This window comes from Amphibalanus amphitrite, unplaced genomic scaffold (genome assembly GCF_019059575.1).
Source record: "Amphibalanus amphitrite isolate SeventyFive unplaced genomic scaffold, NRLGWU_Aamphi_draft 000155F_arrow, whole genome shotgun sequence".
In the NCBI taxonomy this organism is placed as follows: Eukaryota; Metazoa; Arthropoda; class Thecostraca; order Balanomorpha; family Balanidae; genus Amphibalanus; species Amphibalanus amphitrite.
In genome coordinates, this window is record NW_024881650.1 from 54,046 (window position 1) to 70,540 (window position 16,495).

General features: G+C 50.9%; 1 protein-coding gene across 5 annotated transcripts in view; it reads left to right on the forward strand.

Moving 5' to 3' along the window:
* The first annotated feature begins 3,730 nt into the window (after positions 1-3,730).
* The window catches only part of LOC122383105 (peptidylprolyl isomerase domain and WD repeat-containing protein 1-like), a 76,878-nt gene continuing 64,113 nt past the window's right edge, over positions 3,731-16,495 (forward strand). Inside the window, exons 1-7 of one of the 5 annotated variants that reach the window (XM_043369238.1) lie at positions 3,731-3,775; positions 8,887-9,164; positions 9,414-9,516; positions 9,744-9,940; positions 10,588-10,675; positions 11,131-11,236; positions 11,849-12,067. In XM_043369238.1, coding sequence (XP_043225173.1) covers positions 3,765-3,775; positions 8,887-9,164; positions 9,414-9,516; positions 9,744-9,940; positions 10,588-10,675; positions 11,131-11,236; positions 11,849-12,067 — 1,002 coding nt within the window. In that variant the 5' untranslated portion in view covers positions 3,731-3,764. Of the gene's footprint in view, positions 4,018-8,877; positions 9,165-9,413; positions 9,517-9,743; positions 9,941-10,587; positions 10,676-11,130; positions 11,237-11,848; positions 12,068-16,495 lie in introns of all 5 variants that reach the window. The other 4 variants (XM_043369242.1, XM_043369243.1, XM_043369241.1 and 1 more) reach the window with 4 other exon arrangements.

Here is a 16,495-nt window from a genome sequence, read left to right on the forward strand (position 1 = left end):
GGGTGGAAATATTGACCGTTCTCGAGATAGAACCCTCGCAGCGAGTCCAGCAGCGAGAAACGGGCCATCCCGATTTAGCTGAAATTTGGCTCACAGAGCCTTCTCAGCACGCTGATTCCGAAAATCATGGTCTCTAGGGTGGAAATATTGACCGTTCTCGAGATAGAACCCTCGCAGCGAGTCCAGCAGCGAGAAACGGGCCATCCCGATTTAGCTGAAATTTGACTCACAGAGCCTTCTCAGCACGCTGATTCCGAAAATCATGGTCCCTAGGGTGGAAATATTGACCGTTCTCGAGATAGAACCCTCTAAAGTTCTTACCACCCAAGACCGGGCCATCCCGATTTGGCTGAAAATTGGCTCACAGAGCCTTCTCAGCACGCTGAATCCGAAAATCATGGTCTCTAGGGTGGAAATATTGACCGTTCTCGAGATAGAACCCTCGCAGCGAGTCCAGCAGCGAGAAACGGGCCATCCCGATTTAGCTGAAATTTGGCTCACAGAGCCTTCTCAGCACGCTGATTCCGAGAATCATGGTCTCTAGGGTGGAAATATTGACCGTTCTCGAGATAGAACCATCTAAAGTTCTTACCACCCATGACCGGACCATCCCGATTTGGCTGAAAATTGGCTCACACAGCCTTCTCAGCACGCTGATTCCGAAAATCATGGTCTCTAGGATGGAAATATTGACCGTTCTCGAGACAGAACCCTCGCAGCGAGTCCAGCAGCGAGAAACGGGCCATCCCGATTTAGCTGAAATTTGGCTCACAGAGCCTTCTCAGCACGCTGATTCCGAAAATCATGGTCTCTAGGGTGGAAATATTGACCGTTCTCGAGATAGAACCCTCTAAAGTTCTTACCACCCATGACCGGGCCATCCCGATTTTCCTTAAAATTTGCTCACAGAGCCTTCTCAGCACGCTGATTCCGAAAATCATGGTCTCTAGGGTGGAAATCTTGACCGTTCTCGAGATAGAACCCTCTAAAGTTCTTACCACCCATGACCGGGCCATCCCGATTTTGCTTAAAATTGGCTCACAGAGCCTTCTCAGCACGCTGATTCCGAAAATCATGGTCTCTAGGGTGGAAATATTGACCGTTCTCGAGATAGAACCCTCTAAAGTTCTTACCATCCATGACCGGGCCAGTTTAGGCGTCAATCCATCCATCCACCATCCACCATCCATCATCCATCTTTAGTTTAGGCAGGAGAAGCAGCTGAGTACCCCTCTACATTGACTCTTAGGTCAGAAACACTTAAGGGTTGGTACACGAAACATTGGTGTCTTTCGAAGGTTCTGGACTTTAAACCACTGAACCGATCATCAAGTTTCTGGTGTCATTCAACGCACAATTAATGTACCTACAACATATTAGAACCGCATTTTGTTCAATCTTCTAAAACTGCCCACCAGGTGACGCTAACATATAGCAACTTCAGACCATGATTTTCGGAATCAGCGTGCTGAGAAGGCTCTGTGAGCCAATTTTCAGCCAAATCGGGATGGCCCGGTCTTGGGTGGTAAGAACTTTAGAGGGTTCTATCTCGAGAACGGTCAATATTTCCACCCTAGAGACCATGATTTTCGGAGTCAGCGTGCTGAGAAGGCTCTCTGAGCCAATTTTCAGCCAAATCGGGATGGCCCGGTCATGGGTGGTAAGAACTTTAGAGGGTTCTATCTCGAGAACGGTCAATATTTCCACCCTAGAGACCATGATTTTCGGAATCAGCGTGCTGAGAAGGCTCTGTGAGCCAATTTTAAGCAAAATCGGGATGGCCCGGTCATGGGTGGTAAGAACTTTAGAGGGTTCTATCTCGAGAACGGTCAATATTTCCACCCTAGAGACCATGATTTTCGGAATCAGCGTGCTGAGAAGGCTCTGTGAGCCAATTTTCAGCCAAATCGGGATGGCCCGGTCATGGGTGGTAAGAACTTTAGAGGGTTCTATCTCGAGAACGGTCAATATTTCCACCCTAGAGACCATGATTTTCGGAATCAGCGTGCTGAGAAGGCTCTGTGAGCCAATTTTCAGCCAAATCGGGATGGCCCGGTCATGGGTGGTAAGAACTTTAGAGGGTTCTATCTCGAGAACGGTCAATATTTCCACCCTAGAGACCATAATTTTCGGAATCAGCGTGCTGAGAAGGCTCTGTGAGCCAATTTTCAGCCAAATCGGGATGGCCCGGTCATGGGTGGTAAGAACTTTAGAGGGTTCTATCTCGAGAACGGTCAATATTTCCACCCTAGAGACCATAATTTTCGGAATCAGCGTGCTGAGAAGGCTCTGTGAGCCAATTTTCAGCCAAATCGGGATGGCCCGGTCATGGGTGGTAAGAACTTTAGAGGGTTCTATCTCGAGAACGGTCAATATTTCCACCCTAGAGACCATGATTTTCGGAATCAGCGTGCTGAGAAGGCTCTATGAGCCAATTTTCAGCCAAATCGGGATGGCCCGGTCATGGGTGGTAAGAACTTTAGAGGGTTCTATCTCGAGAACGGTCAATATTTCCAACCTAGAGACCATGATTTTCGGAATCAGCGTGCTGAGAAGGCTCTGTGAGCCAATTTTAAGCAAAATCGGGATGGCCCGGTCATGGGTGGTAAGAACTTTAGAGGGTTCTATCTCGAGAACGGTCAATATTTCCACCCTAGAGACCATGATTTTCGGAATCAGCGTGCTGAGAAGGCTCTGTGAGCCAATTTTCAGCCAAATCGGGATGGCCCGGTCATGGGTGGTAAGAACTTTAGAGGGTTCTATCTCGAGAACGGTCAATATTTCCACCCTAGAGACCATGATTTTCGGAATCAGCGTGCTGAGAAGGCTCTGTGAGCCAATTTTCAGCCAAATCGGGATGGCCCGGTCATGGGTGGTAAGAACTTTAGAGGGTTCTATCTCGAGAACGGTCAATATTTCCACCCTAGAGACCATAATTTTCGGAATCAGCGTGCTGAGAAGGCTCTGTGAGCCAATTTTCAGCCAAATCGGGATGGCCCGGTCATGGGTGGTAAGAACTTTAGAGGGTTCTATCTCGAGAACGGTCAATATTTCCACCCTAGAGACCATGATTTTCGGAATCAGCGTGCTGAGAAGGCTCTATGAGCCAATTTTCAGCCAAATCGGGATGGCCCGGTCATGGGTGGTAAGAACTTTAGAGGGTTCTATCTCGAGAACGGTCAATATTTCCACCCTAGAGACCATGATTTTCGGAATCAGCGTACTGAGAAGGCTCTGTGAGCCAATTTTCAGCTAAATCAGGATGGCCCGTTTCTCGCTGCTGGACTCGCTGCTCGCTGCTCGCTGCTAGTTTGACAGACGTACTCAAATAACTGAACTCATGTTTGGTTCAGCAGAAATCAAAAGAATTATTTATGGGTTGTTTGCATTCCAAAACATTTTGAGTCACCAGTGGAATGATTTCAGGACATTTAAACTTTTGTTTTTAAAAAACTAAGCTTCATTTGGCCTATTCAAGGCTTGTGAATGAGCTACCATTTGCTGCACGAATTTAAAACGTTTTTTCAGCAAAGCCCTTCAGATGAAATTAAATAATGCTTGAGATTTTTATAAAACAATAATTTTCCAATAATCTATAGATAAAACTCCAATAGTTTCAATTAATTCAAATGAGCTAGTGAATAAAGCGAAGAAGTGTCCCTATTTCACTTATAGCAGTGTTTTAAATGGCTGTGTAATTGGCGTGCTTGTTACTTTCCTAGCGCAATAAGAAGCGACTGGAGGCTACTAAAACAAAAATTGCAATGTCAGGAAGGTCAGTCATATATTGGTCATATAGTGCAATCAAAATAAACAGATAGTTCAGAAGAGTTAAGGGCTACTGGTACCATTTTTCTTTTCTTGGTAACTGCTGTACCAAGCATTGACAGTTTTGAAAGAAATTAAGCGGGTTTTGATAATTGGAGCTAGTCAGGATCTCTCACTCCATCTTTTTCTTTGAAGTTTATATAAACCAAGGCACCTTATTTTGCCACAAGGCTCTAGTAGAAAGCTACGGTGGGTGTTCCATGTTACAAATTATGCTTCTTTGTCATGGATCTTGAAGTAAAACTTGATTGAAGATTATTTTTAGTGTTTAAACGTCACTTTAAGTTGTTGCTTGCCTGGCATCTTAATTAAAAACTACTTGAAGTTTGAACTCTAACACTATTGTTAACTCAATTTAAACTTGTGTTGCATTGTTCAAATATTTGCCTAGGCTTGCGCCTGAATGCCATATAAGTGTGGTGTGGCTCATCAATGGATGTGAAAGCACAGTTTATAGTTCCAACTTCCAAGTACCTATCTACTGCACAGGCATTGATTTTAGGTGCGCCTTACTGGTAACAGCGGCGTATCTAGGATTTCTCTCAGGGGGGATCCGAAGTCAAAAGGGCCCTTGACTGACTGGGTTGAAAGGGCCCTTAAGTGGCAAAAGGGCCCTTGAAGCCTGAGGTGAAAGGGCATTAGCCCGCGCCCCGTAGGGGGGGGGGGCGAAACGGTCCCCTGTCCTCTTCCGTAGCTATCTCCTAAATGACTGCAGATATCGCAACCAAACTTTTAGGACCTCTCCGGGCATCCATTTTACACATTGTGACCTTTTTCCAGAGGCTATGATAGGTTGGCCGCAAATACGTCAGAATGACGTCATGTTCTGCCATTTTCGACCCAAAAAAGGTTTCGCAGGAAGAGCTATCAGGCCTACAGAGCTGTTGAAACATGAAAATGTTCCTATATAAAAAAGTGTAGAATTAACAGGCTTAGGTCAAATCTGAGCACAGTTTACAGAAAGAGCGTTAAAAGAGCTTTGTTTGTTTTGTTGGGTTGGATCCAGGCCCTTCGGCTTTCGGTCTAACGAGACCATTTCAGGGCCGGAGGGATGATAGGAATTGAGGGAGACATTGGTCTGGGCGGGCACCTTGGTGACTCACTGGGGCTGAGCCTGTCCAACAGGACAGGCCGACCAGCCTCCCAAGTGCTCACTGCACCCGGTTACGAGTGTGCTTCCTTAGGAGCTGCAGTGCGCTCCAATGGGAGCCGCCCGCATGGAATAAAGTTGCCCGCCCAGGTCCAGTCCGGATCAGGGGTTGCGGCATGGAGGAGAAGGATTTGAATGTCCTGAGGATGGAAACGGCGAAAGGGGTGTTAAAAGAGCTATTAACTACGCTTTTCCCCGGTACTGTAGCTCTATTCATTTCCGAATCATGCGGTGGTTTGTTGAAAATTGTCGAAATTGGACCTGAAAATTGACGAAATTTAACCTTGGATGACCTATGTGAACTGAATTTTGAACTGATCTAAAAAGTGACAGGCGTAATTTCGTCATTATTGTTTGCTTGCGTCCCTTGGAACACTGCCTTAGGCGTGTTGGTACGTGGCTCAGAAGCCGAGTTATAGATGCAGGGGTGCGGAGCCGAAGCTGGAGCCGGAGGAGCCGCCGGTGCCGGCATATTTTGCCTGGAGCCGGAGCCGGAGCCGTGAAACAATATAGCCCGGAGCCGGAGCCGGAGCGGCAAAAAAGGCGGCGACTCCGGCTGTTTTTTTTTTTTTGCTTTTTTAAGAGGAAAACATTATTGACCTAGTTCGGTTTCACAGTACCTACAAGGCACTAGGCAGTAAAATATGTGGTATTCAAAATAGCCTTGTTATGCAAATACAGAAGCAACGTCAACCAATCCTTCATCTTTTCTTTTACACCCGTATGTATTTGTATAAAGGATGAACTGAGTACTGGAGTCGAAGCCGGAGCCGGAGCCGGAGCCGAAACCGATTTTTTTTTCTCCGGAGCCGGAGCAGGAGCCGTCTGAAATTTCCACGCCTCCGAATCCCTGGTTAGAAGGACCCTGGCCGGCCGGGGGGGGGGGGGGGGGGCGTGGGTGCCACCACATCGTTTTTTTTTGCGACAGCTCGGAACACGTCGGCAGGCAACAGAGAGCCAAAACTGGGCATAGCTACCTGACCTTTGATGCAAACCGGGCCTTGTGACGCCCGCATTTTCACGGAGGGCCTCTGGTCGTCTTAAGGACCCTCTGTTACCCTCAGAGGGACCCTCTGATGGCCTCTGAAGACCATCACTGGCCTTAAAGGGTCCTCTAGTGGCCTCCATGGACCTTCTGGGTACCTGAAAGATCCCACTGTTTTCTCTCCAGGGGCCCTTTTTACCTCAAAAGGTTCTCTTTTACTTCAAATGACCGTATGTTGGTCTAATACATGAGGCCCCTAGTGGCCTAAAATAGCCCTCATATCATCTAAGGTGACCCCCTGTTTGCCTTAGAAAAGAGGTCCCTCCGGGTGCCTGAGAGGCCCTGTTTGTGTCCCAAAGGGTCCCTTTGCTGGCCTCATAAGGCCCCTAGTTGACCTAAAAAGTTCTCTGATTGTCCAAGGGCCCTCTGTTCGCCTCAGAGGGCCAGCTTTTTCCTCAGAGTGCCTGATGACCTCATAGAGCCCATAGTGGCCTGACATAGCCTTCTTATCACCTCAGAGGGCCCTCTGTTGTAAGGCTCAAGTGGCCTTCTCAGAGGGCTCCGACTGCCCTGTGACTGACAATTGTCCACTCTTATCCCTCTTTTGGGTGACCTTTCCCCCCTCTGACACCCAAGCCAAAATACGATTTTGGGACACTGACTCCGAGGGCCAGTTGATTTTCAGAGGGCCCTCTTTGAGGTGGATGTTAGGGCCCTCTGTTCGCCTCAGAGGGCCCTCTGGTGGATTTAGACTTCAGAGGACCCTATTTTGGCATCAGAGGGCGCCTCTCTGTGGCATCTGAGGGCCCTCGGAGGCCTCAAATGGCCCTATTACATCTCAGAGAGCTGTCTTTGACCTCAGAGGGATCTTTTTTACTTCTTTGTGGTGTCTAAGGGGGCCCTCTGGCCTTTGTTCGCCTCAATGAGCCTTAAGGGGTCCTCCGATGACTTCCAAGGACCCTCTTTGATCTCAGAGGGCCTGATGACCTCATAGGGCTCATGGTGGTCTGACATAGCCTCATATCACCTCAGAAGGCCCTCCAGTGGCCTCAGAGGGCACTTTGTCGCCCTTGAAGGTCCTCCATTCGCCTTAGAGGGCCCTCTTTGATCTCTTTGATCTCTTCGATCTCAGAGGGCCCTATGTTCACCTCAGAGGGCCCTTTGGTGACCTCCAGGGACCATCTTTGATTTAAGAGGGCCGTCTGGTGGCCTCTTAGGGTACCTTGTGGCCTGACATTGACCCTCGTACCTCAGAGGGCCTTCTGTTCGTCTTAAGGGGCCCTCTGCTGGTCTTAGAGGGCCCTTTGTGTGCCTGGGAGGCCCCCTGAGTACCTGAGAGGGCCCTCTGTGTGTTTGAGAGGGCCCTCTGTGTGCCTGAAAGGGTCCTCTGTTTGCCTGCGAGGGCCCTCTGTGTACCTGAGAGGGCCCTCTGTTTGCCTGCGAGGGCCCTCTGTTTGCCTGCGAGGGCCCTCTGTTTGCCTGCGAGGGCCCTCTGTGTGCCTGAGAGGGCCCTATGTGTGCCTGAGAGGGCTCTCTGTGTACCTGAGACGGCCCTCTGTTTGCCTGAAAGGACCCTCTGTGTGTCTCAGAGAACCCTCTGTGTGCCTGAGAGAGCCCTATGTGTGCCTGAGAGGGCACTCTGTGTGCCTGAGAGGCCCTATGTGTGCCTGAGAGGGCCCTCTGTGAGCCTGAGAGGGCCCTCTGTGTGCCTGAAAGGGCCCTCTGTGTACCTGAGAGGGCCCTCTGTGTGCCTGAGAGGGCCCTATGTGTGCCTGAGATGGCCCTCTGTGAGCCTGAGAGGGCCCTCTGTGTGCCTGAAAGGGCCCTCTGTGTACCTGAGAGAGCCCTCTGTTTGCCTGAGAGGGCCCTCTGTGTGTCTAAGAGGACCCTCTGTGTACCTGAGAGCGCCCTCTATGTGCCTGAAAGGGCCCTCTGTGTACCTGAGAGGGCCCTCTGTTTGCCTGAGAGGGCCCTCTGTGTGCCTGAGAAGGCCCTATGTGTGCCTGAGAGGGCCCTCTGTGAGCCCTAGAGGGCCCTCTGTGTGCCTGAGAGGACCCTCTGTGTGCCTGAGAGGGCCCTCTGTGTGCCTGAGAGGGCCCTCTGTGAGCCTGAGAGGGCCCTCTGTGTGCCTGAGAGGGACCTCTATGTACCTGAGAGGGCCCTCTGTGTGCCTGAGAGGGCCCTCTGTGTGCCTGAGAGGGCCCTATGTGTGCCTGAGAGGGCCCTCTGTGAGCGTGAGAGGGCCCTCTGTGTGCCTGAGAGGGCCCTCTGTGTGCCTGAGAGGGCCCTCTGTGTGCCTGAGAGGGCCCTCTGTGTGCCTGAGAGGGCCCTCTGTGTGCCTGGAAGGGCCCTCTGTGATTCTCAGAGGACCGTCTGTGTGCCTGAGAGGGCCCTTTGTGTGTCTCAGAGGGCCTTTGTGTGTCTCAGAGGGCCTTTGTGTGCCTGAGAGGGCCCCTGTGTGCCTGAGAGGGCCCTCTGTGTGCCTGAAAGGGCCCTCTGTGTACCTGAGAGGGCCCTCTGTATACTTCACAAGGTCCATCATTGGCCTAAATGTGTCCTCTAATAATCCTCAAAGGGTCCCTAAAAGAGTTCTACAATACTTTTTCTTTTAGCGAATAAAATGGGAAGTGGTCAAAAGGGCCCTTGAAGTCATTTCAATTTTTTTCCGTGTTATAAAAAAAAAACTTTTTTCTAGGCTCCAGGGGGGATCCTAGGACCCCCAGGATCCCCCCTTGGATACGCCACTGACTGGTAACTGATAATTCATAGCATCAGCATGAGCAAGCAAAAAACTGAAATTAATTGATTTAAAAACTTCCAAATTCTCTCCAGCTCGAGGGCTCTCAGTTGTTTGAACATGCATCAGCATTCCAGTGATTAAAACCTTTACTTCCTTGAACCTACATGTGTCTCAACGTTTCAGTCCAGAGATGTCAGATTCTGATTCAAAGTCAAATAGCAGTGGTGGAGAATCAGATGAGGAGAAGCAGAAACGCAGACCACAGCAGCACGGTGATGGTGACAGCAGTGCATTAACTCCCAAGGAGAGTGGTAGTGAAGAAAAGGGCCAAACAGAAGATTCGAGGAAGTCTGAGGCCCCCAAGAGAAGCCATGATGAGGCAGAGGCAGATGCTGGGGAGGACGATGATGGATGGATCGGGCCCATGCCTTCAGAGGCAGCACCTGTCAAAAAACAAAAAGGTCTGTCTTCTTAGGACTCTATGGCAACAAAGAACAATTTCACATGCCAGAATGACCAGATCTATAGTTCCTAATGTGCTCCAGTTCTGAAGCTTTTAATTTTTCAAACATACCTAATACATTTCAATGAATTGAAAGCTTGGTTCTTCCAACCCTTGATTCTTGTAAACTCTTCTCATATGTGATCATGGTGTTAATGTTGGGCAATATTCATTGCACTGGTTGTTATGCATTGTGCCTTGTTTTCAGTGTTGGAGTTTGAAGAGGTGTACCTGGAGAACCTCCCATCCACAGACTGCTACGAGAAGAGCTTCATGCACCGTGATGTGGTCACCCACCTGGTCTGCACCAAGTGAGTCAGACAATCACCACCCAGCGCTGGCTGGTTGTTAAACTGGTCATTTTTTGTTGATTTTGCATTCACTGCTCTGTCTCCTCATTGCTGGGAATGATTAACTAAACTGTATCCATTTATAAGTCAGTTGTTTAGTATTACTTACTGGAGTATGGAGTTGGAGAACAATTAGCTCTTCTGTCCAGAGCCCGGCCAGTGTACTGACCTGTTCTGCTCTGACGTAGGACGGACTTCATCGTCACGGCTAGCAGTGACGGCCACGTCAAGTTCTGGCGTAAGGAGGAGGTGGGTATCGAGTTCGTGAAGCACTTCCGCGCTCACCTGGGCGCCGTGCAGGACATGGCCGCCAGCGGCACCGGTGCTCTCCTCTGCACCATCTCGGCCGACAAGAGCGTCAAAATATTCGACGTCATCAACTTCGGTGAGATCAATTAGCCGGCGGTCGCTAGCATCTCATTAAATGTCATTTTCAAAGTGATTGAACGCAATGCCTGTGAAAGCGTACTGTTGTGGACAGTGGAGAATTACAACGTTGCTTCTCGCTGCTGGGACTGGTCCCTGGGTGTACCGTAGGCCGCTTGGTGTGTCTGGTTCCGCCCTGTGCCGCCGCCCCGGTCCGCGTGTGACCCGCCCTGTACCATGTACCGCTGCTGCCCCGGCCCGCGTGTGACCCGCCCTGTACCGGGCTGCTGCCCCGGCCCGCCTGTGACCCGCCCTGTACCGCTGCTGCCCCGGCCCGCGTGTGACCCGCCCATGTACCGTGTACCGCTGCTGCCCCGGCCCGCGTGTGACCCGCCCTGTACCGCTGCTGCCCCGGCCCGCGTGTGACCCGCCCATGTACCGTATACCGCTACAGCTGCCCCGGCCCGCGTGTGACACCGCCCTGTACCATGTACCGCTGCTGCCTCGGCCCCCGTGTGACCCGCCCTGTACCGGGCTGCTGCCCTGGCCCCCGTGTGTGATCCACCCTGTACCGTGTGCCGCTGCTGCCCCGGCCCGCGTGTGACCCGTCCTGTACCGCTGCTGCCCCGGCCCGCCTGTAACGCCGCCGGCCCGCCTCTCCGCCAGACATGATCAACATGATGAAGCTGCCGTACGTGCCACGCTGCTGCCAGTGGGTGCACGCCGCCGGTGACGCGCTCGCCGCCCTCGCCATGTAGGTACCGCAGCACTGTGAGGTGTCCCCAGTAGAGCACTAGATCTCCCGCCGAAAAAAAAAAACATTGCCACAAAGTCACCAGAATCTTCTCGAGAATGGTCTGGCTGCGATAGGCCGTGAACTGTTATTTACGGAGATCTGCCTACTCTCAGGATCTTTATCCGTGACTGCGCAATTCATCCTCAAGTAGACCTTAACGTACCAGTTACCTGCCCCTTTTAGATCACACGTCTTACGGCGCATACGTAGTAGGTAGGCTCCACTCTTAGACCGACAGCAGCTGATCAAACACAGCTGGCACTACCCTCTGATCCAGCCGACACCCCTCAATACTGCGGTAGTATCGGTTAGGAAGTTTGTAGAAGTGGCTATACATATCTTCGTGTGTTTATTCCTCGGCCTTGTGCGGCGGCCCCGGTGTCGCTCCCCTCACTAGATGTCGCTGTCGGCAGCTCGGAGGCGGACTCGCCGCAGATCCACGTGTACGACGGCCGGGCGGGCAGTGAGCCGCTGCACACCTTCGCCAAGCTGCACACCAAGCCGGTGGTGCTGATCCAGGTACGACGCTCCATCCGCTGTCTGTCGGCCTTAGCCGGTACCACAGAGTAGCCACTCTGACCGCACCGGGGTCTATGATGTCTATATCTCACCCACGTCCAACCCTCCCCAAGGAATATGAGAGCGGCAATGCCATAGCAGTGACCGTCTTAAGCACGTCGCTGTTTTAGGCAGACCGTGATGCTGGAGGAAACATACCAACTAGCAGACCAAACAGTCATTATTCCGGCTGCTTATTGCCTTGAGCGCGAACATCCCGAGATGTGAACAGAATCTGTCGTAGCCGTAGGTGTTGACATATGGTTGATTCTGTCGTAGGTGTCGTAGGTGTTGTCGTAGGGTTGACAGTATGCGCACAGAGCGCGCTAACTCATATTGCACCGGCTCCATGTTGGGCTGCACGGCTAATTGCTTAAGCCGTTTTCCTGCATTTCGGTCGATTCATTTAAACACTTCACGCCAATATTCCGCTTGAGCTCATAATTTGTAATCGATAAAATGCTTTATACCCACCGTAATTAAAGTAAGGCTAATATTATGTGATCGCTCTTCGTCCATCGACACCTGCAGTGACAAGCTCTTCCTCCCGCCCCCCCCCCCCTTCCATCGCAGTACAACGTGCCGTTCCACGCTGCCGTCTCGGCGGACGAGGCCGGCATGATCGAGTACTGGACGGGGCCCAAGCACGACTACCAGTACCCGCGCAATGTGCGCTTCGAGTCCAAGCTGGACACGGACCTGTTTGAGTTCGCGCGCCGCAAGACGGTGCCGCGCGCGCTGAGCTTTTCACCGGACGGACGACTGTTCGCCACAATCGCCGCCGATCGAAAGGTGAGAATGTATTTGGTGTGCCTGCCTGGTTACCGAAATTAATCATCTCAATACTCATTGAACAGAAATACGGACAAGAATGAGAGCATTTGAGGGCGACGCTAGACTTTTCTATAAAATTCTACATTGTATAATTCTACAATTGTAGAATATAATGTTCGTCTTATAGTTCCTCTAATAACGTTTTGGGAGGATAACAGAAAATGACATAAAAAATGAAAAGGCCAAACACATAGAGGCAAAGACAATTTGTCATTGCAGACTCAATCACGTCTCCCTCTCGCTAGAATCCCTCGTGCAGCCTTCTCCGGTGTTTTCTGTCTCCTGGACGATTTCCTCCCTTCTGGTCATCTCCCGCCATTCGTTATCAATCTCCGACGGTCCGTAACGGGCCCCGGCGATCAGCACTGCTCAGCCGTGTGGGGAGCCGTACGATACCCAATCGACCCTCCTCGGTCGCTGTTCTGTCGACCACTGTGTAGACTGAGGATGTGTGTGGACGGGGTCGCTGTCCTGTCGACCACGGCGCGTGGACTGTGGATGTATGTGGACACTGGACAGGGTCGCTGTCCTGTCCGACCACTGCGCGTGGACTGTGGATGTGTGTGGACAGGGTCGCTGTCCTGTCGACCACTGTGTGTGGACTGCGGGTGTGTTTGGACCGGGTCGCTGTCCTGTCCGTGACTTTGTGTGGACTATGGACTGTGGATGTGTGTGGACCGGGTCGCTGTCCTGTCGACCACGGCGCGTGGACTGTGGATGTGTGTGGAGCGGGTCGCTGTCCTGTCGACCTCTGCCCGTGGACTGTGGATGTGATTGGACAGGGTCGCTGTCCTGTCCACCTCTGTGTGTGGACTGTTGTCCTGTCCACCTCTGCCCGTGGACTGTGGATGTGTGTGGACGGGGTCGCTGCACCGTCCTACCGGCCAGTTCGGGGAACTGTCTAGTGGCGCCCGAACTCCTTCCGGGAAGTGCCCTCGGCCGTTGTCCCCGCCGTGTTATCCTCTGTTTGTGTGCGTGTGTGCCGCTCTGTGTGTGATGAGTTTGTGTACGTCGGGACGGTTCCTGGAGGTCGGTGTTGAGCCGCCACTGCCGGCGATGTTATACCCGGCGGTGGAACAGAGCTCTGGCCGGCGGATAGAATCGATCGCCGGTGCCGCTCTTTGTGACCGCTCGGTTCGTAGACTGAGCCCGCCACGATCGCTTCCTTCCGGGCATAGGTGGGCATCGTTCCCCAAAATTGTAACTTCGTTACTCGTTCCTCCGTTCCCTCAAAACGTGACTTCCGTTACTCGTTCCTCCGTTCCTCTGCATATAATGTAACGGAAGTTCTTTTAGTCCGTTACTCCGTTACAGCAAAACAAAAAACGTCAAAATGCTGGGCATTTCACACATTTTTGAGACCATTCTGACACAAACTAAACCTACCGAGAAAGCGGAATGCCCACCAAATCTACCAAGACAGTGGGCACTGATTGCACACTAAACCTTGGAGCGTCTGGTGGTACTGATGCGCATCACTTGTCCCCGGCCAGATGCTGGTTGCCCTTCACGAACACTCGACATTCCAGGTTGGCATCTGAGAGCATAGGCGGCGGAACAGGGGGGGGGGGGGGGGGGCACCGGCGCCAGTGGCGGATCTAGGATTTGAGTTTAGGGGGGGCAAACATTGCGCCGCCAGGCAAGTCGGCGAGAATTTCAAACGTCCAGTCTTAGGAACAAAAAAAAAAACGAGCTACCCCTATTTTTCTCCTCGGATTTCGGGATTTTTTTTTATTTTTTTACATTTTTGTCAGTCCGGCCAAGCCAGGGCAGCGCAAAAAAAAATTGCAGCCACCCTGACTCCGGGAGATAGTTAGAGAATAGCTCACCGGCGCTATGGACGGTCCGTCCTCTACCTCCCGCATCACCTCGGCAAGACTTCGTCCGAAAGGTCCGCCCGCGCCGGTTCTCAAGGGCTTCTGTATCCGGAGACCGATAAGGGTCGCAGCAGCAGGTTCATGTGTAAATGCCCACGACCAAAGGCCACATCAGCGTACCTGCGATACTATACGCAGTCAGGGTTGCCATGTAGTTAAACGTATTAACAGTTGTTTCCGGTAATAGAAAATGAGATCAGTCGATTAAGAATCCCAACAAGAAATAGACGAAGAACAGCGCATTTGTTTTCGGTCCTGGGGCCGTATTCACGTCCACTTCGTAAGTCGATTTTCTTTCGTAAGTATAATTTGGTATTCACGTCGACACTTCGTAAGTTTTTATCGACGGAGTTCACGTGATTAAAAAAATTTACTTAAGAAGTGGGTCAAACTTAGGAAAATTCTTACGAAAATGATCGACGTGAATACGGCCCCTGCATTTATTGATGCAATTACAATGAACATTCCTTAACTTTGGGACTAAACTTCGCGAGCTAGCAAAATTATACAATAAGTGTTACTTTCGAGAGGAGATAGACGATGCTTCTACAGACTACATAGGACCACAGCGCAACAGCCAACGGAATCACACTGAACAGCGTTAAGTTCCCACAACATACTGAGCTTCTCCAACACCTCGCAAACCAAAAGCTCTGACTGAGCCTTTCTGGGTTTGTCCCCGTTAGATAACGGTATGGCTCATGAAAAAGCCGCGATTGGTAATCTTCTTTACGTTATTCCTCTCAGAAACCTATCTCGCACTTGTTCTCAAAGGCACGCAGTACACCCTTCTTTCTGGCCATCACTTACCGGGGTTACATGAGCAAGTAAATGCGTATCAGGAACGGATTTTCCTATTCGCTCACCATTGTAGTCCGTTTGTAACCGCAGGTTGTTTGAAAAGACAAACACTATTCGTTAGAATTGTGTTTTTCTATTGAAAAACAACCGGAGCGGTCGTTGTCCGGGCTATGTTTTGCAAGTCTGGCCGCGAATTGGGGCAACTTGAGCGGGGCCTAGACGAATCGCTCAATCTTCGTAAAAAGTTCAGGGTATGGGCTCCCGGAGGCGATCTACCTGATGGCACCGGTCGCTACTCGCTAAGAAGTCTTTTGCGCGTGGCACGTGCGATTCCATTTTCCCCATGTTAAGTGAACGGGGTTTTGGACACTTTTTGCGCGATCGCTAATAGCGGGGAAACGAGCCAAGAAGGAGGTGGTTTTCTTCCCAGCATTTTATGGCAAACACGTTTGGGTACACGCCCGTGTGCGCTGTATACCCGCCAGAATCTCGTGGCACGTGGCACGTGCGATTCCATTTTCCCCATGTTAAGTGAACGGGGTTTTGGACACTTTTTGCGCGATCGCCAATGGCGGGAAAACGAGCCAAGGAAGAGGTGGTTTTCTTCCCAGCATTTTATGGCAAACACGTTTGGGTACACGCCAGTGTGCGCTGTATACCCCTCAGAATCTCGGAACGTGTCTTTGCACGAGATCAAAGTTGGAATTTTGCTATGTCCCATGTTAAGTCAATGGACGGCGATGCCGAGACTTTGCAGAGACATTTTCATTCGTTCATTGTACAAAATTTTAGAGATAGAATTTGCCCAAACTCTTATAGCTTGTAAAGGAAAGAGCGTAGTACATGCTGGTATGCTTCGTTAAGCTGGCAGAAATCGTTTTTTCTAATAAAGTTCGTTGGAAAATGAAAATTTTTAACATGGAAAGTCAATGGGAGCGTCTTTATTCCTCTATAACTTTTATCTTTAGTAAGACATATAGGTGAAAAGTTAATATAATATACAACTTCTGATGCTCTTTCCACTGGTGCATAGAACGTCACTGCACGATGTGCCGTTTTTAAGAGAAGCTGTAAAAAATCAGGGCTCGACTGTGACTTGAACCCAACCACATTAGACAAACACTATTCGTTAGAATTACATTAGAGTATACGAACAGGTGAAGGGGACACCTCCCATGTGCGGACGCGACGCTGATTATTGCTAATTATTGGCAGTCGGCCGCCCTGGGGGCGCCATTGCAAAGCTTATATCTCCACAACCGCTTGACCGATTCACTTGCGGTCTTTTGTGTGGGATAGCTTCTTCCTTTCTCACACGTAGTGTGCTACCCTCGATACGTATGGGTGACCCCTAATGCACGTGCCACGTGCAAAACGAAGAGGTGTCAGTTCGGTAACAAGTCTAATAACTCTGTAGTTAGTTTGCCGATTGCACTGATACTTGGCATGGATGTAGGCACCCGCCGTGCAATGCATTTCCATGTGTCACGGTTGGGGTGCCGCTGCACGTGCGCACGGGCAGGGTGACGCTTCCAGATCTCGAGAACGGCTGGGCCGATTGTGATCAAACTTGGCACACCGTTAGGGATCGGCGAGTAGGGTGCCGTGCACAAGTCAGATGGGGCCCAGTTTGCACGTGCGCACGTGCAGGCTGACGCTTCCATATCTCAAGAACGGCTGGACCGACTGTGCTCAAATTTGGCATACC